The 27,921-nt window shown below is 36.1% G+C and overlaps 3 protein-coding genes and 1 pseudogene across 6 annotated transcripts; 2 read left to right on the top strand and 2 right to left on the bottom strand.

Moving 5' to 3' along the window:
- LOC132176581 (ABC transporter C family member 3-like) overlaps nucleotides 1–1,903 on the top strand; it is a 6,667-nt pseudogene extending 4,764 nt beyond the window's left edge.
- A 2,200-nt stretch (nucleotides 1,904–4,103) lies between these two features.
- Nucleotides 4,104–13,819, top strand: LOC132176576 (DUF21 domain-containing protein At1g55930, chloroplastic-like; the record flags this gene model as incomplete). The annotated part of the gene is given in 14 exon segments (XM_059588825.1): nucleotides 4,104–5,188; nucleotides 5,809–5,906; nucleotides 6,004–6,097; nucleotides 6,935–7,012; nucleotides 7,172–7,275; nucleotides 8,097–8,178; nucleotides 8,840–8,979; nucleotides 9,071–9,149; nucleotides 9,258–9,321; nucleotides 9,653–9,744; nucleotides 10,331–10,396; nucleotides 11,361–11,477; nucleotides 12,277–12,447; nucleotides 13,394–13,819. Coding segments are annotated over 14 exon segments (1,992 nt in total). The 3' UTR covers nucleotides 13,619–13,819.
- A 3,905-nt stretch (nucleotides 13,820–17,724) lies between these two features.
- On the bottom strand, nucleotides 17,725–19,279 carry LOC132176377 (heavy metal-associated isoprenylated plant protein 47-like). Its single transcript, XM_059588568.1, has 3 exons — nucleotides 19,134–19,279; nucleotides 18,701–18,779; nucleotides 17,725–18,487 (listed from the first exon to the last, which is right to left on the bottom strand). The coding sequence occupies exons 1-3, from the start codon at nucleotides 19,137–19,139 to the stop codon at nucleotides 18,159–18,161; spliced, it is 414 nt and encodes a 137-aa protein (XP_059444551.1). The 5' UTR covers nucleotides 19,140–19,279; the 3' UTR covers nucleotides 17,725–18,158.
- Nucleotides 19,280–21,593: 2,314 nt separating this feature from the next.
- Nucleotides 21,594–24,860, bottom strand: LOC132176655 (vacuolar protein 8-like). 4 transcript variants are annotated; one of them, XM_059588925.1, is made up of 2 exons: nucleotides 23,058–24,860; nucleotides 21,594–22,217 (listed from the first exon to the last, which is right to left on the bottom strand). In XM_059588925.1, exon 1 carries the CDS (start codon nucleotides 24,518–24,520, stop codon nucleotides 23,069–23,071), a length of 1,452 nt encoding a protein of 483 aa, XP_059444908.1. In that variant the 5' UTR covers nucleotides 24,521–24,860; the 3' UTR covers nucleotides 21,594–22,217; nucleotides 23,058–23,068. The 4 variants fall into 4 exon arrangements, with proteins under 4 accessions (XP_059444908.1, XP_059444906.1, XP_059444905.1 ...); XM_059588923.1 differs by having other exon boundaries at nucleotides 21,595–22,261; XM_059588922.1 differs by having other exon boundaries at nucleotides 21,597–22,289.
- Between the last annotated feature and the right edge of the window lie 3,061 nt (nucleotides 24,861–27,921).

The following is a 27,921-nucleotide window of genomic DNA, read 5'->3' as shown; positions in this document are numbered from 1 at the left end:
TCACCATCTCATGGGATGGTGACACATCACTTGAGAACCAACTTTTGAGGTGAAAATTTGGTAAATGTAGCATTTCTCATTTCCCATCCAGTATCATGTTAACAATTTTTCTTGCTTGATTTAAATTGTTAAATGAACATGATTTATATCTTTCTAATTTCCTTTGTTTTCTGATTTCCTTTTTCTCTGAAGGGATTGCTGGCTTATCTGTGACATATGGACTTAATCTAAACATGATACAAATGTTTGTAGTATGGAATATTTGTGATATGGAGAACAAAATTATATCAGTAGAGAGAATGTTTCAATACACTTCTATCCCCGAGTGAGCCACCTCTTGTGATTGAAGAAAATCAGCCAGATTATTCCTGGCCATCGCATGGAGAAGTTGATATTCGTGATCTGCAGGTACTTTCAGTTCTTATTTTTAACTACTGCCAAAAAGGCACAATGTTCTATATGGGGTTGTTGATGACTAATTTTTATGCAATGTATAGTAATTAATGATAATGGGTTCAATGTAGGTTCGTTATTCCCCACAAATGCCACTTGTATTGCGAGGTCTCACATGCACTTTCCCTGGAGGAATGAAAACTGGAATTGTAGGGAGAACAGGCAGTGGTAAATCAACTCTTATACAAGCACTTTTCCGAATTGTTGAACCTGCTGCTGGTCAAATAATGATAGATGGCATTAACATCTCCTTGATTGGACTGCATGATTTGCGGTCTAGACTAAGTATTATCCCTCAGGATCCAACCATGTTTGAGGGGACTATACGAAGCAACCTGGATCCACTTGAAGAGTATACAGATGAACAAGTTTGGGAGGTGGGTTGGTTTTTTTTTCTATGGTGGTTGAAAGAATTTTCTCTTTGCTATATTTTCCTCATAAATTAAACATGAACTGGTTATAGGATTTGTAGTCAACTGGTGGCACCTGCTTATTTTATTTAATTTTTCTCCTCTAATTGATTAGGCTCTGGATAAGTGTCAACTTGGAGATGAAGTTAGGAAGAAAGAAGGAAAACTTGATTCTGCAGGTTTGTCTTTTCAGCTTCTCTAGTGTAGACGTTAAGTAGAATATCTCAAAATCTTGTGGAAATTTAGTGCTTATATTTATATGGGTGCTGCAGTTAGCGAGAATGGAGAGAATTGGAGTGTGGGTCAGAGGCAGCTGGTCTGCCTTGGCCGTGTGCTACTCAAGAAAAGTAAGGTATTGGTGCTTGATGAAGCTACTGCATCCGTTGATACGGCTACGGATAATCTGATTCAGCAAACTCTGAGGCAACATTTTTCCAACTGTACAGTCATCACCATTGCACATCGGATAACTTCCGTTCTTGATAGTGATATGGTTGTCCTTCTAAATGATGGTTAGTATGTCCCATTCCCCTTTCCCCTTGTACTTGCTTAGAAAAAAAAAATGGTTAGTATTATCTTCTGGTTTCATCTTAATCCTGTAGTTCCTGCTCCGGTGGTATTTTCATGGTTAGCATTATTTCATTATAATCCTTTAGTTTAGCAGATTTCTTTCACTTCTTGGTGCAGGGCTTATCGAGGAATTTGATTCTCCAACAAGATTGCTTGAAAACAAGTCATCATCTTTTGCTCTACTTGTGGCAGAGTATACTGTGAGGTCAAATTTCAGTGTTGAAAACTGAAGCAGATGACAATGACGAAAATTCAGTGGCTTTATGATCTTGTGTTGAACTATGCTGAAACATAATTATTGGGATTTTGGTATCTAGTTTGTGGCTGCTCTGTGTTTTAGGCATATTCTACCTACAGGTGGTGTACCCTTGTTATGTTTAGATTAATAATAGCTATTGATAAGAGTAACTTTTATGCTTGAAATGAAGCCTGTTTGTGATCTGAACTTGATTAATGGCTTCTTATTCCTCTTCACAATTTTCTCTTAGTGTTAAAGTGTTGATTAAATTTACCTCTTCTTATAAGTTTAAGTTTTTGGGATAACTGGTAGTTTAACATGGTATCAAAGTCAAAGGTCCTGAGATCGAATTTTGACTCCGTTAATTTACCTCCATTTAAATCAAATATTTTATTTGTTGGGTCTCACATATTAAAAAGGAATTTGAGTCCACACGCGAGAAGGAGTGTTAAAGTGTTGATTAAATTTACTTCTTCCTATAAGTTTAAGCTTATGGGAAAACTGGTGATTTAACACTCAGTGTGCATAAATGTCTCATGTTTAATAGTATGCCGTCGAGTGGTAGGTTATATGTAACAGTTGGGCAATTGAAAAGTTGATTCTACTCAATGCCTATTCTGTCTGGTGTTAGTATAAAGGTGATGTTTTGATGTCAGAAAAGAGTTGAATATGATTTGATATACTTTGTTGAGGATGGACAGAAATAATATTGATGGCATTGTTAGCACTTCTAAGTGCACTCACATGTTCTTATTGTACATCTAGTGACCTAAAATGAAAACAATAATGCATATGATTACTCGATGCAAGGCATGTGATGAACTGGAGAATTTATCAAGCACTAGTAGAAAATTTACAAAGACAAAAGGAAACTGGCGAAAAAGAAAAAGAAAAGAGAGAAAGATGAGTGTATCTTAAATATAAAGTTAAACGAAGAAAATGAAAAATAAATTTCAAATTACCGCTGGGTCAAAACATGTTAATCATAGGGCACTTTCTTTTTTTTATTTATTTTGAGAAATAAAGTTCACATAAATCAAACCCATAATAATACATCATCCTAGAGGATCAAAGAGGGATTGAGGTCCCTTACAATTCTAAGAATCATACCCTTAAAGGAGTGGTCTACTATTGTTTTACCCTTTGATGGTGTGGTTGGCGTGGTCCGAAAACGGGTTAGACCCCTCAAGGCTCAACCCGAACTCACTAGTTTGTGTTGGGCTTGCAAATCGTATAAAAAATTGTCAATCCTAACTATTGTCGAGTAATGTTAAGGCATATGTATAAGATTATATAGGTCAATTATAACACAACCTCTTCATTTAAATGAGTTAGACCATTAGATTTGAATCAAATTTGCAAATCATGTCAAAGACTGTCAGTCATATTCTAACCACCTCTTACTCTTTGAGGGGATAATGGGTCACTCCATGGGTATGGTTGTGATGGCCTGACCACCCTAGCACCCTTTAAAGGGTAGTCAGCCAATCTCAAAAGGTGAAATTGTAGTTGAACCACTCTAACTTCTATGGGGTGACCAACCAACCCCTTAGGTGAAGGGATAATTGGCAAGCCCCCAAACCCATAGATGTGATTGTACCACAACAAAATCATCAAGGGTAGTCATGTCACTCATACCACCCCTAAGCCATCAAGGGTAGTCAAAACCACCCATAAGTCATCAGGTAGTTGCACCACCCTCCAAATTCTCGAGGGTTAGCCTTGAACCCTTGAGGATTGTGTAATAACTTCAAATCACCCGAGGGTAGTGTGCTCAGGTGGCCAACCACTCCCCCAAACTCATAGGGCTTAGCCTTGAGCCTTTGAAGATGGTGCGACTAATTTCAAATCACTCGAGGGTAGTGTGCTCAAGCTCAAGTGGCCAACTACCCCCTCACCTTGGGGTGATAGTCTCTCATCTTCTTAGAGGTTGTCGGTCCACCCCTAACCACACTCTTGGGTGGTTGACCGCCACCTTAAAAGTGAGGGGAATGACAAACCATCTTAAGGGATGCTTTGACCATCCATTAATTTCTTTTGCTATATTACTTTTGTTTTTCTTATTATTCTATTACTTGCATGGCTAAATTCAAACCGTTTATTTTGAATGAAAGATCTGAATCTTTGAAAATGTGGACTCAATTCCTTGAAAATTGCAGGGACCTAAACAGTAAACACCATAAAAACTCCAATATAAAAGTCTCAAAAACAGAAAACATTTACCTGGGCTAGCTGGGGTCATTGGATTTTTGTCTTTGTTTTTTTTTTTTTTTTTTGGTGTTGGGCTGAGGGCCAGATGATTCATACAATTACAATGTCAGTCAAATTTGCTTCTCCCCCGACTTGCAGAAGAGCCAAATTTTTTCCAAAACTCTGCTTCATTTTTCAAGCCAACAAAAGCCTTCCTTTCTTTCCTGCCAAAAAATAAAAAGAAAAAAAGAAAAAAAAAACCCAAAGCTCTCCAACAACCAACATTTTGCTGAACAAATCCCAACCTCACCACATCCCCCTCTCTAGGATTTCTCTTCAACCATGACCCTTCCACTCCCATCTCTCCTCTATCTCACCCTTTCAAATTTCCGACTAAAACCCTAGCTTCCCTACCTTTTACCCACCAAACCACAAATTCGAACTCAACCCAAAGAATAAGAAAGGAGAATCACAGTCCTTGTACATAAAGCATAAAAATTTCGCTTTTTTTGTGCTTTTGTGTTATTACTTTATAGTTGTCAGCTATAAAGTACCAGCAGTATTCTTAGTTAATTTTATTATCCTAAGATACCCATAACTTTTTTGGCATTGAATTTCGATTTTGGGTCGGATTGAGGTCTAGAAATATTATAATTTAATTTTATCCTAGGTACGCATTAGCGTTTTGGTGTTGAATTTTGGGTTTTGAGTCGTATTCAAATTTTGATTTTTGGGGGTGTAATTTATGGATATGGCACTTGAATCGTCGTTTTTCAATGCACACAGGTTAGTTTCTGGCACAAAATCATTGTATTTGGTGCCTTCCAATCGGCAAATGAGAATGCCGATGAAGATTTTGGAGAAAAGTAATGGCTACCCGTCTCAGTTAGTGTTAACTTGCATAGGTCCTCGTGGTTTTAGGAGCTATTTCCGTGCTAGATGTCGAGTAAACGACTCGTCTTTTGCAGGTAGAGCTGGTTTGAAATTTGTAGGCGAAGATACTGAGAGTTTGAGCGATGAAAATGCGGTTTACGGTGTGAATTTAGACTTTGTTAGAGAGTCGGTGAAGCGTGGGATTATTTTGGCGGCAATTGTTTGTGGGGTTTTGGTGTTTGGGTGTAAGAGAGTCTTTGCGATGGAAGGTCTGGTGAATGCTGGTTATGGGGTAATTGGGCGGAGCATGTTGTCGTTGAGGAATGCATGGCCAAAGACGTTACAGGTTCTTCAGGTTTTCAAGGAGCAGGGTCTGATTTTGGCAGCGCTTTTGGGACTTTCAGCGTTTTTCTCCATGGCGGAGACTTCAATTACCACGCTCTGGCCTTGGAAGGTACGTACTTTATTGCCTGGTACTGAGTAATTTTATGTGTTCTGACTTCTAATAACGACTATTGTCACAATCAATCAAGGCATTTCCCCCTAGATTTAGAATTAATATTAGTAAATAAGTAACATATTGAGTTGATGCAAGTTTCAGATTGCCCTCTTTATGAAGTTAACGAGCATAGTATTTGTAGTTGGAATGTTGTCTCATTAAGTAAGGCAAAAACTGTAGTATTCATTTTATTTTGTATTATGTTGGTTGCTATGGTTACATGTGCATATCGACTCTAAGATTTATTCTGCATTGTGGCCCTTCTACTTCATTGCTTAAAAGCTACTTATTTCATTTAGTAAGAAACTCAATTTTGCACATGAGACTTAGCCTAGTTAATAGTTTGCCTTCTTTTCTGTGTTTGAAACACGAATTCCTTGATTCCAAGCTACCTAATCTTTTAGAATGTGATACCCAGTTAAAGTTTATTTAACCACGTGACAGATATGTTGGGATGAAAATTAATTCTGGGTTCTTATATGTGTATATATATTGGATTTGCTCTTTTCCAGTAAATAATCTAGGCTATTATGATCTTGAAGTGTAATCGGTCATCTGATATCAGTCTGTTTCAGGTGCGTGAATTGGCTGAAAAGGAGCCTGAAAATGGTGTCTTCAGAAAGCTTCGTAGTGATGTCACGCGGTTCCTAACTACCATACTTATTGGCACAACGTATTGACCTTTTTGTGATTCTCAGCATTAAAATTTGATTTTCTTAGCTTGAATTTGAACAATTCTTTACCATTCTGGGTCTTATTTTTGTACTCAGTGTCGTCAATATTGGAGCAACTGCCTTAGTCACTGAAGCTGCAACAGCAATATTTGGTGAAGCTGGTGTGAGTGCAGCGACTGGAGTAATGACAGTATGTTCTGTTATCCTTGTATGATAAATATAAGTTTATTATGAAGGTTAGGGGTTTGATTAGAGTAAATGGCTTGAAGACCAAAACTTCTAACACTTAGGTGGCGCCTTTTGCATTTTTTAATAAGTTGTGTTTACTTAAAAAAAAGAAGACTTAAACTCATAACATAGAATGAGTGTGTAAGACTGTATGATACAATATCATACAAATCCAAACCCATCAGGTTGTTGACAATTGTTTTCTTTTTTTTTCTCTGATTATATTAGTACCTGCAATTCTATAGACTTGCTAACTTAGCAATGGTAAAAGGCAGGAGCTAAATTTTTAGTTGATAGTTCCTTATATTTATTTAATAGATGATAAAAATTGTTTTTCTTAAAATTTTGTCTTCTACCCTTTTTCAATTTTTCCCCTTTATCCATTCTTAGCCTTTTCTTGTGTTCAACTGTGACTCTGTTTACACATTATTACCTGACATTAACAGATGGCTCAAGTCTTTGCATTGAACTTTGTACTCTATTTATAAAGATGCTTATTAAGATTTTGGGGTCTGCTATAGAAAAAAAATTGGGAACTTTTATTTTGGTATCATATGAAGCAAGAAGGTTGGTCTTTTCAAGCTTAATTCAGGAGGTTGCTTTTTTACATGTTGAATATTGTTTAGGTACAAAAATGGGATGTTAAAAATGCTAACTTGGTTTATGTTTTCCTAATCCGAACAATATGTTAGCAGGTCAAAGCATACATAGAGGCAGGGAAATATATATTTTGCTTCAGTATACCTTCCTCATAGACTGGATACTGAATATCTTTTTTTCCCCTTCTTAATGATACTAGGTAGCCATTTTGCTTCTCACAGAGATCACTCCAAAAAGTATTGCTGTTCACAATGCCACCGAGGTTGCTAGGTTTGTGGTAAGTTTGGGAGTTTAATTTTTTCAAAATAACCAAATTCACATTTAAATGTATAATTAAATATGTTCATTATTTGTTTTAGCTGTTCACTTATTTGTGCTTAGCGGATGCCACCAACTTCTGGTTTATGTGACAAGGTTTTATTTGCAATGCTTCTAGGTCAGACCAGTGGCATGGCTTTCCTTGGTATTATACCCAGTGGGAAGAGTTGTTACATATTTATCTATGGGGATGCTAAAAATCCTTGGTTTAAAAGGAAGAAGGTGTGCTTTATTAACCTCGTCTTGATCTCTCAACAACTTCCCTGTGATATTGTACTTTTACCCCATGCATCTTTTCAAAAAGTTTATTAGGTTTTCTAGTTTAATGGTGATGCTTTATATGTAGAAATATATGTTTTGGCTTTTCATTTCCATGAGATAAACCAAGTTTACAAAAAAATAAAAGAACATCATATATATCAGATAAGAAAAAATATTCATTTGGTGTTTTGCTGGTGTGATTTGACAATGATAACTTTTTATTTTGATGGTCGCTAGTTTTCTGTAGAATTCATACATGCCTGTGATAATTCGCATCACAATTCATACAAGATCAGAATTTGGATAATGAGGTTCTAGGGTAGGTTGAAAGCATGTTTATTTTTCATCTTAAATAGTGGTTGTTTAGGTATAAAATGGCACAAAAGGACTATGTTTTAAGAAGGTCAATGGTGCAACAGGAAAACATTTTACAGCTCTATTTTTTTATTTTATTTTTCCAGGTAGTGTCAGTGTAAACAAGTAAAATAATCCTTACTGCTATATTCCGACCATGTATGGTTAGCAACAGGAAGAACCTCAGTTCATGTAGCTTGTTTATTAAAAAAGTTTATCACTTGGGTAACTCCATTGTTATTCTGCTCCCCCAAAACCAAATTTCAGTATGGGAAGGTAGCATATCAATGGATGTTCAATTTAAAGGAAATTGCACATTTGTTGTGAATCAATTTTTTATTGAAATTGTTATTAATGGGTTTCTTATTGAATGTTCTCTGACAAAGTTTTTGTCGTCACTTGATCTATGTCAAATTTTATTGTATTAGCGAGCCATATGTAACTGAAGAGGAGTTGAAACTGATGTTGCGAGGGGCAGAATTGAGTGGGGCAATAGAGGAGGAAGAACAGGTAATAGAGTAAGATTATGTTGAGTGTATTTGTTGCTTTTAATATTCTTTTGTTTGATACAATGACTATGCATTGCAGTTTCTGAATGATAAGAGTGAAGAAAATTGATCAATGTAATGCATCTATCATCAAGTAATTTATTCTTCCATCATAATTTGTGTAGATAGATGGAATCTACTTGAAGGTGTTTAGAAACCGAATTTGGGTGGTTGCCATTGCCCAAACTACTGGGAGAGGCGCGGGCAATGTTACACCCACATGACCATGTTATCCCCGTAATAAGATCTATCTTTTGGCATCCTAAAAGAGTCAGAGGCAGGCTTACATATTTAAGATGAATTTGAATAGGGGAATTTTCCATGAACTGAAGTTGACCATGTAGCACATTACCCTATTTCATGTCCATACACGAGTCTCATTTAGAAAAGTATTGTGCTTGAAGTACACATGCTATGCCACATTTTTTGGCTTTCTGCAATCACATACTGATGTGCCTTCTGCCCATCAAAGAAAGAGAAAAAAAAAAAAAAAAAAAAAAAAAATTAAGTTGCCTTCTGTTAACTATTACACTACTTTACTATGTTCCAGTAATCATTTTCAATTTTTGTAGTTTTTTTTTTTTTTTTCTTGGCTTGTGTTCTTATTCTAAATTCTTTTTTAGGATATGATTGAAAATGTATTGGAGATTAAAGATACCCATGTTAGAGAGGTGATGACACCCCTTGTAGATGTGGTTGCAATTGATACCGGTGCAACACTTGTAGATTTTCATAACTTGTGGGTGACTCATCAATATTCAAGGTACATTGACACCTTTTGTGATTGTACTGTGATCCTTCTTTTTTCTTAATCTGCAATATGCTACCATGCTAAAAAAAAATTCTGTTCTTAGGGTTCCTGTTTTTGAGCAGCGTGTTGATAATATAGTGGGTATTGCATATGCAATGGATCTGCTGGATTATGTTCAGAAGGTTGGCCAGTTTCTACTGTTTCTCTCGCTTTGAGTTTCAATTGCTTCTTCATTGATTGTGTGCCACAATCTCATAGTGTGCAGAATTATTATCTGTTTGATTTTGAAGGGTGAGCTGCTAGAAAGTACTACTGTTGGTGATATGGCTCACAAACCCGCATACTTTGTGCCTGGTAATCTTTAATTTTTATGTCAATTTGTGGTTGGACTAATATGCATAATAATGTCTCTTCATGCATAGCAGAGCAAAAGAAGAGAATAGAATGCTCCTAGATTTTACGGAAGTTACATTGCAAGTTTCTTGACCCTGCTTATGGCTTGAACTGCAGGCATCTGTCTACTATTTTTTTTTTTAAATTGAATTTAGTTACTAGTTATTATCAGTGTGCACCACCTACTTTTAGCAGACTCAACTTTTTTTTTTTTTTAATATATATATATATGTTTGTGTGTGTGTCCTAGTTATAAAATGTCAAATGAATCGTCATATTATTGGTTCTGCAGATTCAATGTCAGTCTGGAATCTTCTTAGGGAGTTTCGCATCAGGAAGGTTCACATGGCTGTTGTTCTTAACGAATATGGTGGAACTGTGGGAGTATGTACACACCTTCATCTCTGAATCCAAAAAATTGGTACCGAATCTTGCTGTTTGACACTAATCCATGGAACTAAATGGCAAATGAGTTTAATAAAACTTGATTATTACTTAACAAAAAAAAAAAAAAAAAAAAAAAACTAAAAGGCAAATGAGTAGCTAGTAGAGACAGAGATGCTAGTATCTGAACCAATATGAAGTTCCTGACATGAAACTCTAAAATTTGCTATTGTCATGTAGACATTGCTTTCTGGATTTTGTCACCATCTAGATTTCAAATTTTCTCTTTGGTACTTCTCTTGTATGTTTCCCGCCTACTTGTTTGCTCCACCTTTTGATGATTTTGAAAAAGTCTTTACTTGACAAATAAAAGGGGGAAAAGAAATTTTTTTCCAAGATGCAATAAAAGATAAATGAGCTTTTACCCCTAAGTAATTGATATTTGATCATAAAGTTTGACTTAACTCTTGGTTTGTTTTAAGTTCCTTTCTGTTTAAAGTCTGCATGATCAATTTTGCAACAAATGAAGCAACACAATGTGCCTGCAACCTTAATGTAGATTAATTTCTGTTCATGTTGCAAACAGATTGTAACCCTGGAAGATGTGGTTGAGGAGATTGTTGGTGAAATTTTCGACGAAAATGATTCAAAGGTAAAGCTCACTGGATTTTTTTTCTCCAGCTAGAAGAAAAGAGAAGCCCACTATTGATTGTCTGTGCAGTTTTTAATTCAACTCGGAAGATTGCTAGATTTTGTTTTTCTCAGTGAGTGTCTGCTGTATTCTCTCATGATTATTGTGATTGCAAGGCTTTGGACAAAAATCTAAATGCAAGACTGCGATTGAAGAGTTGAAAATTTTGGTATTTAGTATAATATAAAATTCCAGAATTAATTGTCACCTGGCTCTCTTGGATGTCTTTGCCAATTGACTCTAGTTGACGATTCAAGAAGCACACAACTCTTGAGAATTGATAGCTTAGCATTCCATGTTTGATACATCTTGAAATAATAGGTGGCCTTTTCCTGCTCGGCGTTGTTGTATCAATTGACTTTAGTTGAAGAATCAAGAGGCACCTAAATTTATTTCTGTGGATATTATGAACATTTATGTATTCTTGAGAATTGATAGCTTAGCTGTCTATGTTTGATTTGTCATGAGGAATAATTGGTGGATTTTTTCTGCTCTGGGCATTGTTGCGTCAAGTTTCAATAAAATGTTCTCTTGAGAATTGATAGTTTAGCAGTCTATGTTTGATTTGTCATGAGGAATAATTGGTGGATTTTTTCTGCTCTGGGCATTGTTGCATCAAGTTTCAATACTGGGTTCAAGCATTCCCCAGTTGTAAAATGATACTTATCAAACATATTGCAAACGTTAAAGTAGTTTTATGACCTTAAATTTTGGTGTGGGTGCACAAGCTGCTAAAAATTCAGACATCTGCTTGTAAACGGTTTTGCTATTATTATGGAGTTTTGTATCTTGGGAGAACTTCATGGTAGGATGTAATTATGGCTTTTAGGTGTGCGCTGGTTGCTGACATAACAATTTATACTGTCGTTGACATGCTGATTTTTATTTTCAAAATCTCGTTCTTATTTTGTTTGCAATATAATAGGAGGAGATTCAGAAAAAGACTGGCTACATAGTAATGCGAGCAGAGGGAGTATTTGATGTGGATGCAAACACTTCTATTGATCAGCTCTCTGAAGATCTAAATATCAAGATGCCAGAGGTATGTTATATATCTATTGATTTAATTATTTATTCTGATGAGTAAAGTGTTAGCTATACCCCATTCTTTTTGAAGTGCTATATATTTTTTACTGATTTGTATACTAAAGTATCAGTGCTTGTACCATTTCTTGTCTGGTCTCTCTAGTTCAATTACTGATGGCTGAAGGTATCGACCTAATCCAGCCATTTCTTTGTAAATGTCTGTCTGTTTGACCAGTACATGTAACATATTGCGAATGGTTGTACCCATGGTGATGAACAATTTAAGGATAGATCGTTCTCAAAATTGTACCAAATCCTGCTAATACTTCATCATAACTGGAAATAGACTCTGCACATGATGTAGTAATCTGTGACCTTTTTTGATCTTATGCAGCCTGATAATAGTGATCGCTGGTTCTCTTACGGGTTTAGCATGTCACGGTTTTGCCTCGTTTTGGAGTGTAGGCTTCTCTATAACATCCATCATGCCAATGCAAATGGATCATAGGCATAGGCAGCTTTAAGCCACCGCCATACTTGAACTTGCCTGATATTTCTGATTATGACTTATGATCTGAGCTGAAACAGTGTTTCAATTGCTCATGTATGTGATGGAAAATCATGCATTCACTGTTATAATGGACAACGTTACCATATACTTTATAAACCGTGTTTTCTTCCTTTCTTATTTGGGTTCCTTACTCAGATCTAGATTATAATGCATAGGTTAAACACGTTCATCTTGTAGTATTCATGTATTTTCCATTACACTGTCAAATTTCTATTGAACTCATTTTTCTCCTGTGGTGGTACAGGGTTATCAATATGAGACGGTGTCAGGTTTTGTATGTGCAGCATTTGGTTATATTCCTCGAACAGGCGAGAGCATCAAAGTGGTCCTTGAAAGGGAAAATCGAGAAGAAAATGACGAGTCTAAATCTGACCACCAGGATCAAAAAGAAAAGTGTCAAATATTTAAACTTGAGGTATGGTTTGGGTTCTTTTGCGCTTGCAGTTCTTTGGAGAAATCATTAGAATCAACATTTTCAAGATTATGCACAATGAAAATCTACTTTCTAAACTACCAGAGTTTGTATAGTTGAATGACAGAGACCCGTGCCATAGAATTTTCTTTTTGCATCGTCAGTCCAATATTCCCTTGTTTGAGTCTCTGTAGTCAGTAGTGAGTGGCCTTGTCTAACTTCAATTCATGCCTCAGGCTGGGCAGAATCAGGATTTGGCAAATCTCAAACCAAAGCCATTCTGATGGTCAGGTCACAGTAGTAAAATAAGCTTCTGTCATGTTGAGTGCTTTTTTTTAAAAAAAAAAAAAAAAAAAAAGAGGAGAAAGGATTTTTTTTTTCAGATGATCTGGGGTTGTTAATGAGAATTAAGGAGAGGTTAAGTACAAGATTGGAATTGTTTGGCAAGCCTTTTGAGTCAATAGTAAATGGAATCCAGGGAATGCAATCTTAAGATTGACATCACATAACATATGATGATTACTAACTTCATTTTCTTGGTTAATAAAATTAGTAACAGATGGGCTTCATGTATCTCTTGAAGCATCATCATCTTTGTATTTTCCACCCAACCATTTATAAGAGGGTCTTAGATCCGTGTACTATCAAATGTTTACTTATCAAAAAAAAAGTAGGGTCTTAGATGAAGAGGATATCTCTTACCAAATTTAGCCAAGTTTTACAGGTGGATACGTAAATTTTTTGGTTTCTCTTTGCAACTGCAAGAGACAGAGAAGTTGGAATATTAGAACAGCCTCTCCAAGCAATACCTTTTATAAGACTCCAAGTTTTTGCGTCTTTCTTTTGCAATCTCTCAGCAATGGAGCAGAATGTAAAAAGTGAAAATGGGCTTATCTTGAATAGATGCCTTTAACAGAGTAATGCTTATGTCAATTTGTATTTGGTGCAGGTACTTGCTGGAAATGCCAGAAAGGTCAGTGCTGTTCGATTTGAACGGATAAACAATGATGAGACAATGATGGGGACCAAAGAAGTGACTCGTTTGTTTCCCAAAATCATGAAGAGGAAAGTGGGCGGTGATGAGGACGCTGATGGTACAGAATATGATGACGATGCATTCCCAAGGGGACCGGAGGATGATGATGACTCTATTCAACATGAAGATGAATCATAATAGTCAAAGTAACGCTTGTTACATTGCTGTTTGTATTTCCCATTCTTAACAGCCCCATGGAAGAAGTAAAAGATTGAGAACAAATTAACAAAAATGAGAATCAGCAATGAGCTAACATTGTAAAATTTTCACAGATGAAGAGAAGTGTCAACATCTGAATCATCAAAATTACTTGTTCTGTCCATGACTGATTCTGTGGAACTTAAGTTAGCCAAAAATGGAGTCTCCTTGACCTGGAGAGCAGTATGCTTACTAGATGAATGGATCAATTCAGAGTGGAAAAACAACCTGCTTGGATCATAATGCACGGCTGGCTTGACCCGCTCCGGTTCAGATAACAGCCTTAAGAGTTCCCTAGCCTCTCTCATCTCCTTTGCTCTCTGCAGTAGTCTAAACCTCTCTTGCAGCAGAGCAATGGAGGATTGCAAGCAAGGGGCATCACAGCTTTGCCTGCCCATTGGAGAAGTGAAATGTGCTTATGAGACTAATATGGTGCCTTCTGAGGTGGGCTTGGATGTCTTTTAGTCCTTCCTATATATAAGAGTCAGGACATTGGTATGTTAGCCTAAAATAGATTCTGAATGATGAAAATTCGTCGCAGAGAGGTGCAAAGTCCTAGAAAGGTGAAGTTATATGTGAGGAGGCAAAAGGAGTTCTAAGGCAGAAAAGGGTGGGAAGGAAAGTCCAAAGAGAAGTGGAAAGGAGCTTTAGTAGAGCAGACAGGACAAGAGCCCTAGTTAGAACTTAGAAGAGGGAATAATTTTCTCGGGGATTGATTTCTTTTTGATTGAGCCCTTTTTATGGAAAGGAGAGAAAGAGTATCCACCAAATGGGACAATCCTCAATACCTCTCCCATTGTCTCCCCACTTTGAAGTGGCCAGCCCAGCCTACCCCCCTCCCCTTCTCTCTCTCTCTCTCTCTCTCTCTCTCTTAAATTTTCTGTCTGTCTTTGAGTAGTTGGATGGAAATGGCATGAAAGCAAGAGGGCTATAGAAAATTGATACTTGTGTGGCGGTTCCTCCATTTGGAACCATGAAAGGCAGCTTTGGTGAAGCTACCTATAAAACCCTCTGTATATGTAGGCTTGTCATGGTAGCTCTAGCAAACAAGTGTTGGTAAAGGAGCTCATAATAATAATAATTTCAATGGGGCCAAACGACCAAACATTCCTCGGATAATCCCGAAGCAGTTGCTGAGCAACACGTCCAGCACCAAAAATCTAATTTATTTAAAAATTCGAGGTCATGAGGAACTAATTTCAAGGAATTATTGCTGCTAAATCTAAAGATAAAAATTTAAAAAGTGATGTAGTAGTGCAACTAAGCATAAAGGCTTGCAACTTCCGTCCGAACGAGAGTGCAACCGAACTGTTTTGGTTGAAGGACCAAACAACCTGTCTGCATTCCTGTCTAGAGTGCAGACGAATTGTTGAGGAGTTTAGCTGCAACTTTAGTCTGAATGAGGGTGCGACCGAGACACCTTTGAAGTTTATAGAATTGTTCGTTTGCATGGGACGGGAGTACAACCGCAACGTACATGGAAAGAAAATCTCACTAGAATCAACTCGATAACCCTATCAAACTATCATTTTGAGCCCAAAACCTTCATTCTGTTAAAGGCGTTAACTCAGATGGTCAACCCATCACGTGCGCCCCATATGTTATCTTGAAATGACAATGCGTTGTAGTTGATGGGAGAAAAATGTGGAATAGAAAATTTCAAGATGGCATGTGGGGGGTGCACGTGACGGGTTGACCGTCTGAGTTAACGCCTTTGACTGACGGAATGGGGGTTTTGGGCACAAAATGGTAATTTGATACGGTCGAGTAGTAGAGTTGTTAGTTCATGAGGGCAAAGTGATAATGCGTTGTAATTGATAGGGAAAAAAGATAATTACCCATTTTTCTTTTAGATATCTACAATTGTAATATTTTAGGGTTGGTTAAGTTTTTTCGAGCACAATAAAGTGTTTATGTCGAAAGAAAGAGAACCTAAATCATTTATTAAAGAGACAGTTTAAGTACATTTTCATCTAAATTTAGATTCCAGCTGCCAAAATAACATTCGGCTAGCAAGTGTGAATGCATGGTTGAAACAAACTGCATGTGATCAATTCATGAACTTTGAAGTCTAAAAAACAAGTAAACTATGGATGTTTTTTATTCATTTTTTGGGGCCATAGCTGCACTAGGGATTTGAATCTTTGCATGATGCTTTCAATTGATTTATGGTTTTTCTCAGAAGCCACCAGCTGGCTTTTACCAAATTGATTCTTCAATTCTTTACAAGTGTGAATTGACACTTGTTTTACATAAAAAGGCCAATGAATTAGGTAGACCAACATTTATATAAACCCTAGATTCGAATATGGAGAATTGATTCTGATTCTTTGAAGATTTAAGCATCCCCAGAAAACATAAAAGTAATCCACACGGTATATTCATGTCAATCATGTTACTAACATTAATGCTTGTTATTTACTAATTTTTAAATATCATGCAAAAGTCGATGAATACTAGACCCCTCCAAATTTACTGAGTAACAAAACTGTGTTAGGCAATATGGTCAAAGATTTATCCTTCTCGTCTGTCTGAGGTGGTCGAATCACTTTTTTTTTACTAAATGGAGGTGGTCAAATCGCTTTTTTTTGACTAAATGAAGATGGTTGAATCGCCTTCAAAATATATGGTAGTTTAGCCAACCCTTATAGTAGATTGCTTAGAGTGGTTTGCCGGGGGGTGGTTGTGGGTATCCTCTTTAACTAAATGGGGTGTGATCATATAAATTAAATGATTAAATTCATTTGTTTTTATGAGCTTAAGCTTTTGAAATAAATAGTTATTTAACATGGTATCAATTTTCAAAGCAAAGGGCCAGAGTTCAAACCTTATCTCTTTCATTCACCTTTATCATGTCTCCATCATTCACCTTACATTTCAATTAAATATTATACAACCTTCTAGCTGAACCATCTCCATGGCCTTGTGGGCCGGTAGTTCGAACATGACATTCTGAAGGTTTCCTTGGACAAAAGTTAGGTTCATGGACCTTGTTGTGTTTTTTCATAAAGAGTTTCCAACCAATTTTTATACCTCAATGAGTTAATTACAAATTGATGAAACCACCCAAACTAATTTTTCATTTTTTTCCCATATTTTTATTTTATAATTTTTTAATATCATACAAGTCAAGGAATTCCAGAAGCCACAAAAGAATGACAAAAAAAAAAAATTAGATTTATCCAACTATGGCTAGTGAAGTACATCCCATCACATGCTAGTGCAAATTGGTGGGTAGGGAATATAAACCGCTGTTAGCAATCCAAACTAGCCTTTAGATATGGGATTAAAGGGCTAATTAATTAGATCCACTTTTTAGGGGTCCAAACGTACCTTTGTAATGTCTTAAGTCAACTATTACTAAGATTTGTAAAAGTCAACAATATTAACGTGGCACTTCAAATTGACCATTGGATTTTTTTTATTTAACAATAACTAATCTAAGGGTTCGTTGAGAGTGCCATGTCAGCCATGTTGGATGAATAGTAGATAGAATTATAGTATATAGCTAGCATTTCTCTTAAATATTCTATATGTTGGAGCTCAAACTGAAGCTTCATGATTAAGTACTAATGATTTAGCAATCTCTAGCTCCAAATTGTCTGGGTTTGATTTCAACTTTAGAGATTCAAATTTTTGGGAGAATGTAATCGAATTGTAAGGGAGAGAGAACTTCTGACTCAAAATTTAATTAGTCTTGTAATATCACTTCCAGATTGTTAAAGTATTTATTAAATGATTAAATTTACATATTCATATAAGTTTAAGCTTTTAGAACAAACAGTGATTTAATATAATATCATAGCCAAAAATCCATCCCCAACAACTTAGTTTAGCTAGACCAACACTTGAGCAAATCCAAATTCGAAAGATAAAGTTGATTATAATTCTTTGGCATTGATCTCAACAAAACAACACTTAATTAAGCAATAGATGTGACTTAATATGGCCCTAATCATTGATGTTTTTATTGAAGAATATTTTAATATCATACAAGAAAATAAATTCTGAAAGCTGCAAATTTAATTACTAGGTAACATAAACTATTATACGTAACATGTTTAAAAAAGATATACATCTCATAATGCCAGATGAAAGCTAAACAAATAAGTTACAGAGAAAGATATTTAAAAGGAAAAACTCCACTTACACCTCTTGAAATATAAGCGAATATACAATCACACCCTCGAATTTTAAAAATTTGTAATGCCGGTATCTCATGTGTTCAGCCCCATCTAATTTCACAATTTTTTTTGTTAAAATCCCCTGGCCCCTAAAAAAAGTGAAAATTATGGTGACCCAAGGCATGCTCGTGGGTGGATCAATCTAGACCGTGGGTGAGTCTAAGGTGTTTGACATTGCAAAATAATTTTTGAATTTCGAGGTTATAATTATAAAATCGCTTACACTTCAGGGAATATAAGTAAAGTTTCTCCTAATTAAAAAGAAAAAAGAGAATCAGATTTACTCCATCCTGCGGTCACATGATGGTGCAAGTTGGGTTGTAGGGATCACGATCATAAAACACGAGCTGAGGTTGGTAACAAGGTGGTGGACATGTACACATAGGTGGTGGACATGGACATTTGTTTTCATCTTTCTTGTCTTTGTCTCCGTCCTTCTTCTTGCCATCGTCTTCTTTTTTCTTCTCCTCAGGTTTAGGTTTTGGTTTGACTTCCTCCACGCTTACTATGCTCGCATGGCCGACCTTCTTCCTCAGAGAATTGGTCAAGCAAGATACATCAACTTCATTTCCAATCACCACCACTTGATCTCTCTCTGGCCCTTCTAGTGCCACTGACGCAACGCCTATATATAAGCCAAGAGAAAATATAAGCAATTTGGAAGATAAACTCCTGATTACTAGAAGGAAGGGATAAATTTAATCATTTAATCAATATTTTTACGTACACTCTCTCGGCCCTCATGTGTCGGCTCAAACGTGAGGCCTAACAAGTAAAATATTTAATTGAAATAAGAGGTGAAAGACAAAAACGAAGTTAAGATTATAGGAATATGTACCATCTGCTGCAGCAGCTATCTTCAAGGCTTTGGTCCGGCATTTGTCACAGACCACTTGCACCTTAATGACTATCTTTTGCTGCAAAACGTAAATCAGATAATATAAATGAAGTTTTGTAAATCTTTGATTTGTTAATAGAAATTCAAGTTAAAAAGTGTAATCGACATTTAGTTTGAAGCTAGGTGAAGGAGTTTTGCAAGTTCTTTTTGTTGGGTGAATTATGAAGAGGGTGTGTGCTAGCTACCTTTCTTTAACATTAATATGCATGCATCACAATAAACCGAAAACCGGGATGGAATCAAGATTTTTCATCGGGGCCAAAGCATGAATAAGGGAGGAGGAGGAGGGACGGCCATGACGCCTTGCCCCCTGATTCCGTCCCCGGCCGTAAAGATAAAGAAACAGTACTGTTTCCAAGACTAGATGGCTTACCTTCATATTCTTGAAAAATGCTTGACAGAAGAAGCTGGGGTTTTCAAGAAGGTGCAAATGTTATAATTCTATAAGAATCCTGTGAAGAATAAGAAGCTCAGCATATTTATAGACTTTTCTGCAACTCTAACCTGCCTATATATTACTCAAACTGGCCTTTGATTATGGGGTTTGAAGACTAAGCTGGCGATCCCCTTTTCATGGGTTCAACGTATTGTGCCCTATAACACAAAGCCACCAATTTTTTCTTATTATTTTATCCTAATTATTTTTATTTATGATTTGACATGAAGTCAATTAATTAAAGTAATAAGTCAAGTATTATTTATTAAATAACACTACTTTGTACAGTCGAAAATTTTTAATTACTAACTCCATGGCCTCATCACATGCATGTTTTGACTAATTTAGTTGAGGTGATGGCTGATGAGCTGGGCTGTAGGATTTTTCAAGTACTACGATTCCAACTTGTAAGAGAAAAATACTAGGATTTGAAGGTAAGAGAGAGAAGATTCCTAATTATCTTCTAACTTTTAATTAATCTCAATATTTCCCCTTCAGAAGAGCCTCTGTAATTTTTATTATAATATTTATCGTGTAGGTTACTAAAAAATTAAATTTATCTGTCAAATTTTGTTGCTTAATTATTTAGCCTATGTGACATTAGGTAGCACTCATGTTAACTGCTACATAAATTTGTAAGGGGTTGTAGTACCCGAAGTATTTTTCGTGTAATTGATCGGTGAAAATGAAAGTAAAAAAGAAAGATAAAAAGGAAAATTTATGTCCTCAGGCTTATGGAGGCTCATGAGGGCCACGTGGTGACGCATGGGATGCCCATTGAGACACAGCAGACAGGGGAGGATAGTGTGAAGGCCAAGGAGGATGATGGTGCAACACGGCTGAGGAGGCTAAGGACGAAGGAAATTAGATGTGAGTTGGAAAAATCCAAATCTACTTTCTCTGGATGGCACGTGGGGCTCACTCCCGGCGGAGAATGGATGAAGGTGAGGAGTGGTGGTCAGATCGAGTGGAGAGTAGTTGTGCAAGCTGAGAAACCTGTCTTGGCTTTTAACCCCCGCTTAAGACACTTTAATTTTTTATCTTAAACTTTTCTGAGCTTGCTTTTAATGACTAGGAACCTTTTGTGATTTCGACTGCAAATAGTAAATTTTGTGGGTGAGGAAATTAATTACCTACAAAAAGAAGCTCACCATTGGGAAAACCATAGTATGTAACTCTCTAGCAAGAACAAGTCTGCCAAACCATCTCATCATCTTGAGATCAAAAGAAGAAATTCTCGGATTGTGACCTTGAGGACGAGGAGAAGGAATATTATGCACATGCTAGACACTCTTTTCTTTATACAAGATAACATGGTAGAATTAACAATTATGACAATAAAAGGCAATAAAAAAAATAAAATAATAAAAAGTATTTATTTTGATTATAACCCTCACCTATACAAGTAACTTCGAGGAGCAATGCTAGAAATTGTATTTTTATTATACTACTATTCCACTTTGATGACGTGACGTGACATGTCAATTAGCCCTTGTTAAAGAAAAAATAAAAAATCAAAGGTTGATTAGCACTCCCACATCGGCAAGGTAAGATAGTGGCGGAATAAAAGTATGATTTATAGCATTACTCGGGAGAATTCGGATAGAGATTCTTGGTAATTTTGATATTCAAATTGCTAGCAATTCGGGCAATAAATGTAAGAGAGTCTTTACAAGCTCACCTGCCAGAATAGATCTTGGACAACCCGCCCACTTGACCGGACATATCTATTTGGACAAATCAATTATTTGGTCATCTTTCATAACATTAACACCCAATTTTTGGTCTATTATTAATTTAGTGCCTTGTATTTACTTCCCAAACAACTTGTGAGTATTTATTTAAAGATGTATGTGAGTTGTGGCTTATATATATATATATATATATATATATATATATATATATATTTTTTTTGATATGTCCACACAAGAAGGGAGAGGATTTGAACTAGTGATCTCCGCTTCAAAAGACGTGGTCTCTAGCCGATTGAGTTACCCTTTGGGAATGTAACTTATCTAATTAAGATAGCCACATCTAGCAAAATAAGATAACCTAATGGTCACATAATTTTTTTTTAAAAAGAAAGTTATAACCTTGTAGTTGTAGCTTCTTATTTCACTTTCCTGGAATGTTTCATAAAGTAATCTACAATAAATTAAACTAAAAAAAAACTACAATAATATGAATTTCCTTCTCATGAATTTTGGATAGTTGTGATTACCCTACCACAGTAAAGTCGCCATTTTTTTTTTAATTTTTTAATAAAAGTAATCAACACTAAATTGATCAATGGTGAACGCTATAATCAATTCTACATTTTTTTTTTTTGGGAGAGAGTGACCCTTTTCAACGTGAGAGAGAATATAGCTTTTGGAAGCTTGTCACATGGTGGGCTGAAGTTGTCTGATCAATGGTGTAGTTATTCATCTAGTGGGTTTGTGCTCGTAGGTTGTTTCAGATGATTTATTTTCTCAACAAATTGCATTTACACACATAAAAAGCATGAAGTTGAAACACTCAAATTTGCATGACTTAGTAATACATATAATACTTCTCTCTCACTACATAAAAAATAACTGCACTATTGATCAGACATCTTCAGTCCGCCATGTGGTAAGCATCCAAAGGCTAATTCTCTTTCACATTAAAAATGGTCGCTCCCTCCAAAAATAAGGTAAACTTTGAGATACACTCTTTATACGAGGTTTTCTTGAGACCAATGGTTTTCGGTGACTCTTTCTCATTTCGCAAGAGTCCCGTCGCTAATTAACACTGCCACATCAGCAAGCAGGATAGTGGTGTAATAGAAGTGTGGTTTATCATACCTAGTAATCTCTTCATCACAAATTAGATAAGATCAGCAACTAAATACCAAAAACCATTACCACTCCTGGATGTTATTGCAAATATATAACTCATCTTCCCTACAACATAATCCTTGATCTTCATATGTCAAAAAGCTGGCGCTCCAAGCACACCCCACCCTGTACTTCTCTTTTCTCCTTTTTTCTTCTGGAAATTCTGCTTGATCATCTACTTAGCTTTCAGCAAATGGAGAGGACAAACTGATGATAAAAAGATGCTTTGATTCTCCTAATCAGAAGTACAATAATGCTTTTGAAATTCAGAAGAAGCTCAGCATGCGAACATTTTGGCTCAATACAATCATACAGTAAGCAATTCATTTGAACATTTTGGCTTCCATGTAATAAAAAGTTTACAGAGACCTTGGTTTATTTTTTCCTTTATTTCTTTTGATAGGTCACATTGAACTAAGTTATAATTTCCCATGGCTTTTAAGGTTGTTGTCAGCTTAGATCTGTAAATGCTGTGGTGCCACTCCCCTTGCTCACGCTGTCTTGTTCTTCTGAATTCAGTTTGTTTGTTTGTTTGTTTGTTTTTTCACTAATAGAAGATAATTAATTGGTAATGCAATTAACAATTCAAAAAATATAGAGTTATGGGTCTACACTCTACAGGCCCCATAGTTATTCAACAGAAGTAGCTGCAATATGTATTTCAAACAAATGATTTCAATTATAATCATTTGATTTATGGAATAGATCCAGAAGAAAAACTAGGCGCAAAATATAACTCATTACATCATGCTTATAACTTGTACATTTGATCTCAGAAACCGTATACAATGTAAACATCAAGCTCCCCACGTCCCTACACCAACAAGGTTTTGAACCCACAAGGCAGCAAATATATACCCTAGCAGTTTGAACGTCAATATGCAAACAAGGCACTAGCTCTTTGAAAAAGATAAGAAAGAAAGAAAAACAAAGGGACAAAGAAAAGCATATACATTGCTACTATGTACGAAATTGATAAAAGAGTTGAGATTAAAGGGGATACCATTTGAACAATTAGACACGATCTGGGTCCCAAGTAAGCTGGTCAATGCTCATCCGTCTCAAAGATCTAACCATGCGCTCATCAGAAGCACGAATCCGTCTCAAAGATCTAACCATGTGCTCAGATGCACGAATCCGACTTAGCGTATTCTGCATATTTTGGAAAGCAGGAATATCAATTGCTTCAGATATTCTATTACAGTGCAATGGATCTTCAGAGAAATTGATAAGAGCCTCTGCAGCATTATCCCTCATTTCCTCAGAGTCATCATGCATCAATTCAATGAGAAACGGGATTACTCCCGCATTCGCAAGTGCCACTCGATCCGCCTCATCATAACTCAATTGGGCAATAGCCCCAGACACTTTTTCCTTAACTTCACTATTTCCCTCTCTCAAAAGCTCAACTAGAAGTGGAATTGCACCCGAATTTCGCACAACAGATACCGTGTGCTTGTAACCTGAGAGATCCCAAAAAACATCAGCAGCTGCAGCCTTTGCTTCATCATCACCTTCTCTCAGAATCCCGACCAAGTGCTCAGCAATCTCAACTGCATTCACTTCTGCAACAGCCAGTATACAAAACACATCCTCGGCAATATCCCTACCAATAGGTTCGGGTCCCCGAAGAAGTTCAGCATATAAAGGTATTGCCCCCGCTTGAGCAACAGGCCTAATGTAATCAATATGAGTGGAGATCACACCGAGAGAATTACCCACAACAAGTTTTGTACTGCTATCCCCATCTCTGAACAACTCAACAAGCACCGGTATAACACCTAATTCAACAAGCATACGCCTCACACGTCTTGTAACCCCAAGCAACCCCATTGCTTGACAAGCTCTTTCCCTAGAGACCATGCTACCACATCTAGCAGCCTCAACAAGAAAGTGAAGGCCTCCTAAACTGGTAAGGACCCTCCTAACCTCTCTCAACAATGTCAATGCACTCAGAATCTCCAACAAGTACCCCCTAGTAGCATCCCTGTATAAATTTAACATATTGATGATAATTTCCAGTCCACCATTTCTAGCTACTATCTCGCGATTCATACTACTAAAATTGACAAGAATCCACAAACATTTTATCATAACTCTCCGAAAACCATTATCAGAATCTGGCAATAACCTCAGTATAGATTGTATGGCACCGGATTCCCCTATCTCTGTTTCCAACCCACCATCACCTCGACGAGCAATACATTTTAAGCAATATACAGCAGCTTCTTGAATTGGCTGACTCGAATTATTAGAAGGTCCATTGCTAAGAAGTTCGGCTAGGATCGGTATGGCACAGGCTAATATATTTTCAGGGGCATGTTCAGCGAGATGGGCTAGCTTAATTGTGCCCTTTATTCGCATCGCCTCATTCCCAGAGGATATGACATGTTCGTACTGATAGAGCGCTTTTTCCCAATCTGGGTTCAAATTTTCTTGGATATTATCTGTCCCTGAATGACCCATTACAGAAAATTCAAGCCTGATTCGAGAAATCCTACCCAAACCCTTCAATTTCAAGATTCAAAAGAAGAACAACGACAACAACACTACTAATACAAACAAAAAGAACACACTTGAAGACAATACCAAGAAGCTTTTTCACATGTCAGAATTAACAGCTTATCATAACAAACAGAAACAATTGGTACATAAGAAGGAAAATTGTGAATACCCTTTTGGATTGGTTGCTAAAATATGCAGATTCACAGAGCTAAAACAGCTTGAACTGAATCCAGTCCTCAAAGTGCAATCCATGGGAGAAGTACCCCTCCTCGTTCTGCAGCTATAGTTGGGCTTGGTCTGCAAAAGCTGAACTCACTAAAAGCGCATTAAGTGTTGGGCTTGAAATAGGGATCCACGTGAAATTTATCATGTAAGTCACTAAAATATAAATGGGATAATTTTTGAGTCATTTTAACAAATACAATTTGGATAAATAAGATTAATGGAATCCTTCTTACTACTAATTACACAAAATTTGACCAGAGAGTCAATCTATTTGATAAAAAATAATTGTTAACAGAAATTAGTTATACCTAATTCAATAATCATTTTTGATCTAATATCCACCAAGCAACAAAAAAAGGTAAATCCCTTATGATACGCCTAATCGAACTCGATTATTGACCGAGTGAATATATCGGGCATTACATGATATGTCCTATTAGCCCACTTTTTTAGCAAATATCCCAAACACAACCCATTTTTAAAAAACATAAAAACGACTTTGATGTTTATATCATATCAAAACACTTTAACAAATAGTGTACACTCGGTCAGCAAATATGTTGATGAGATATGAATGTAGCACATGACATGGTGTAGGTACTATGTGCTTGCTTGCCTGTTGCCACCTAGGATGCCTAGGAATTATGGCAGAGAGAAAAAAATAATAATAATAATAATAATAATAAAAAATAAAAAATTGTTGGAAATAGTGGGAGTAGGGAAGAGTTATGCTGGATATATATATTTGCATGTTTGTCTCTCTTCCTCTCAACCACAAGCAGGGAGTGACAGACCACCTCAAACTTATGGTTAATTATCTGTTCTCCTTTTGTTTTCACTGCCTGTCCAAATCATCAATGAATGAAGTTAACTCATCAATTTCCCTACCTTTTTCATAAACAGATAAATAAATATGATTTTTTCTGCCTCTCTCTCTACTCCTATACAGAGAAGGTATAATTTTGGCCGTAGTTTTGTGGGTCAAATGTATGTTGTTCTTTTAAAAATGCACGATTTTAGAAACAGTGTAAAACACTATTTAAACAGACCCAGAACAACTATACATGTTAATATGGTATAGTGCAGTGCAATAATGCAGATGTTGGTAAGCTGCAACCTGCAGGGCATTAATGCAGGTGTTGGCCATGGAAGTTAACTCACATTTCCATGTCAAATTCAAAGTGAATGAACATTGAGTAGTACAGTTACTATTATCTGGTGGAAGAGCTTTTTCATGTTGTTTTCTCTATTTAATTAGATGAAAGCCATTGTAAATATCACAATTTTCAGCACTCCACAAAGTCAAAATTTCCACTTTCAAAAGTAGGATAAGGTCTGGTGAATAAAAGCATTCACCACCTTTTCCCAGAATATTATGAGTTCTTTTATTTTTAAGTTTTTTCTAAACTGTCTGATTGCTTACGTGGCACTTACTATATTAATCATTAAATAATTAAACTGAACTGATAGCTTTATTTATTATTATTATTTTTTTAAATGGTCATTCTTTCATTAAAAAACTCAGTCCATAGACTCTTGCTCAGCAAGTACAATGTCTTAAATACACATGGAATTTTCTTCTATCCATACTTGTTCTTCATCATGGCCAAGGGCAAACTTCGCAAGACGATGAGCCGCGCCTCATTTGCCTCCCGCCCAACATGCCCTACAACCCAAGATTGGATACTATTAAGGATAATACGAGTGTCTTCAATCAATTGTCCATATCGACTCTAGCTGGAACCTTCTTCAATTGAACCGATAGCTTATTAGTGTCACGTGGTACTCATGTAAACTGTCACACAAGTTTGTATGAGAATTATAATACAAGTTATACCACTTAAGCATTCTCCTTATGTCTTTGAAGTACACTTAGAAAGTTTGAGAAATTTGGCTAGCTATATCATTATATATATATTAATTCAGGCTGAGAATCTTTGGCACGATCCATGAATTCGACATGAACTCAACACGAAATTAAAAAATTATGGTTGAAGGACCTGACCCGTTTAATTAAGTTGGTTAGACTATAATTAACTTATATAGTCTTATACATATTCACGCCTTGATATAATTCAAATCCGACACGCAACATTTGGGCTAAATTTTTTTGCCATCACACGAGAATCCGACACAAACCCAATACAAAATCAGCATGTTAAAGTTGAGGGGTTTGACCCGTTTAACTATATATATTTATATTTTTACTCACAACTCAATATGACCAAAACCCAACATACAAACATGAATTGCTACTCGTAATTTTAACCCGGCCGACATGCACCTTTATAAAGGGGTGTTAACTAAATGGGGATACTAGATATTGGGAGTAAAGTAGACAAAAGCTGAGGTCAACATCCAAAAGGAAGTGTGGAAGGACTTTTGTGGCATCAAATGAGTTGCATTGGATGCCCTAATAATAGGCACACATTGAGGTGTTTAATTTGGAGGAAAAAGCATGGCTCTCCCTCCCTTCCCTCTCTGTCTTTATCTTCTATCTTCCACCTTTTGCCTTGGATTGCAACATGGAACATATGTCGCCTAGAAAGCTAACAATGATTAGGAGGAATCATGTGAGGCAGCTAAGCAAAAGGGACTTTGGTTGATGTCGATATACGAGGAAATATCCCCTACACTCTAAAAGTCCTACCTAATTTTGAGGTTGCCTCTCTTTCTTTCAAGACAATATCATTGTGTATTATTATTATTATTATGTGTGTGTTAAATGGGAAAAAAATAATGGTTCCATTTATTAAATTTTTTGTTTTATGACTTTTTTTTCTCAAAATAAAAATATTAATCAACAATTCAAACATAAATTACATTTTCTTTTATGTCATATCAAAATATATTTTTTTTAAATTAGAATAAGCTCAATATATATATATATATATATATATATATATATATAGTGGGAAGAAATCTAAATTATATTGAAATTCCACAATATTTTGAATAATTAAATTCCGAAAGTTAATTTGTCCTATTAGAAAGATAAATATCAGTAAAGTACAAAAGTTTTAATTGATCCCATGTGGTTGAACTAACAGCTATGTTTGGCAAGGGACCGGGCCGGCACTGTAGTTGGAACGGCACTGTTCCAGCTACAGTGCCATATGACACGTGGCAGCAGAAAT

This window comes from Corylus avellana, chromosome ca3 (assembly GCF_901000735.1).
Source record: "Corylus avellana chromosome ca3, CavTom2PMs-1.0".
In the NCBI taxonomy this organism is placed as follows: domain Eukaryota; kingdom Viridiplantae; phylum Streptophyta; class Magnoliopsida; order Fagales; family Betulaceae; genus Corylus; species Corylus avellana.
The sequence above is the reverse complement of the archived record's forward strand: the minus strand, read 5'-3'. Positions and strand labels throughout refer to the sequence as shown.

Excerpts from the sequence above, each read along its gene's own strand:
- LOC132176377 (XM_059588568.1), bottom strand. Across the intron at positions 18,488-18,700 it reads GATAGCTGCTGCAGCAGATG|GCGTTGCGTCAGTGGCACTA; the intron begins GTACATATTCCT and ends GCTTATATATAG.
- LOC132176655 (XM_059588925.1), bottom strand. The coding sequence starts at position 24,520 with ATGGGTCATTCAGGGACAGATAATATCCAAGAAAATTTGAACCCAGAT.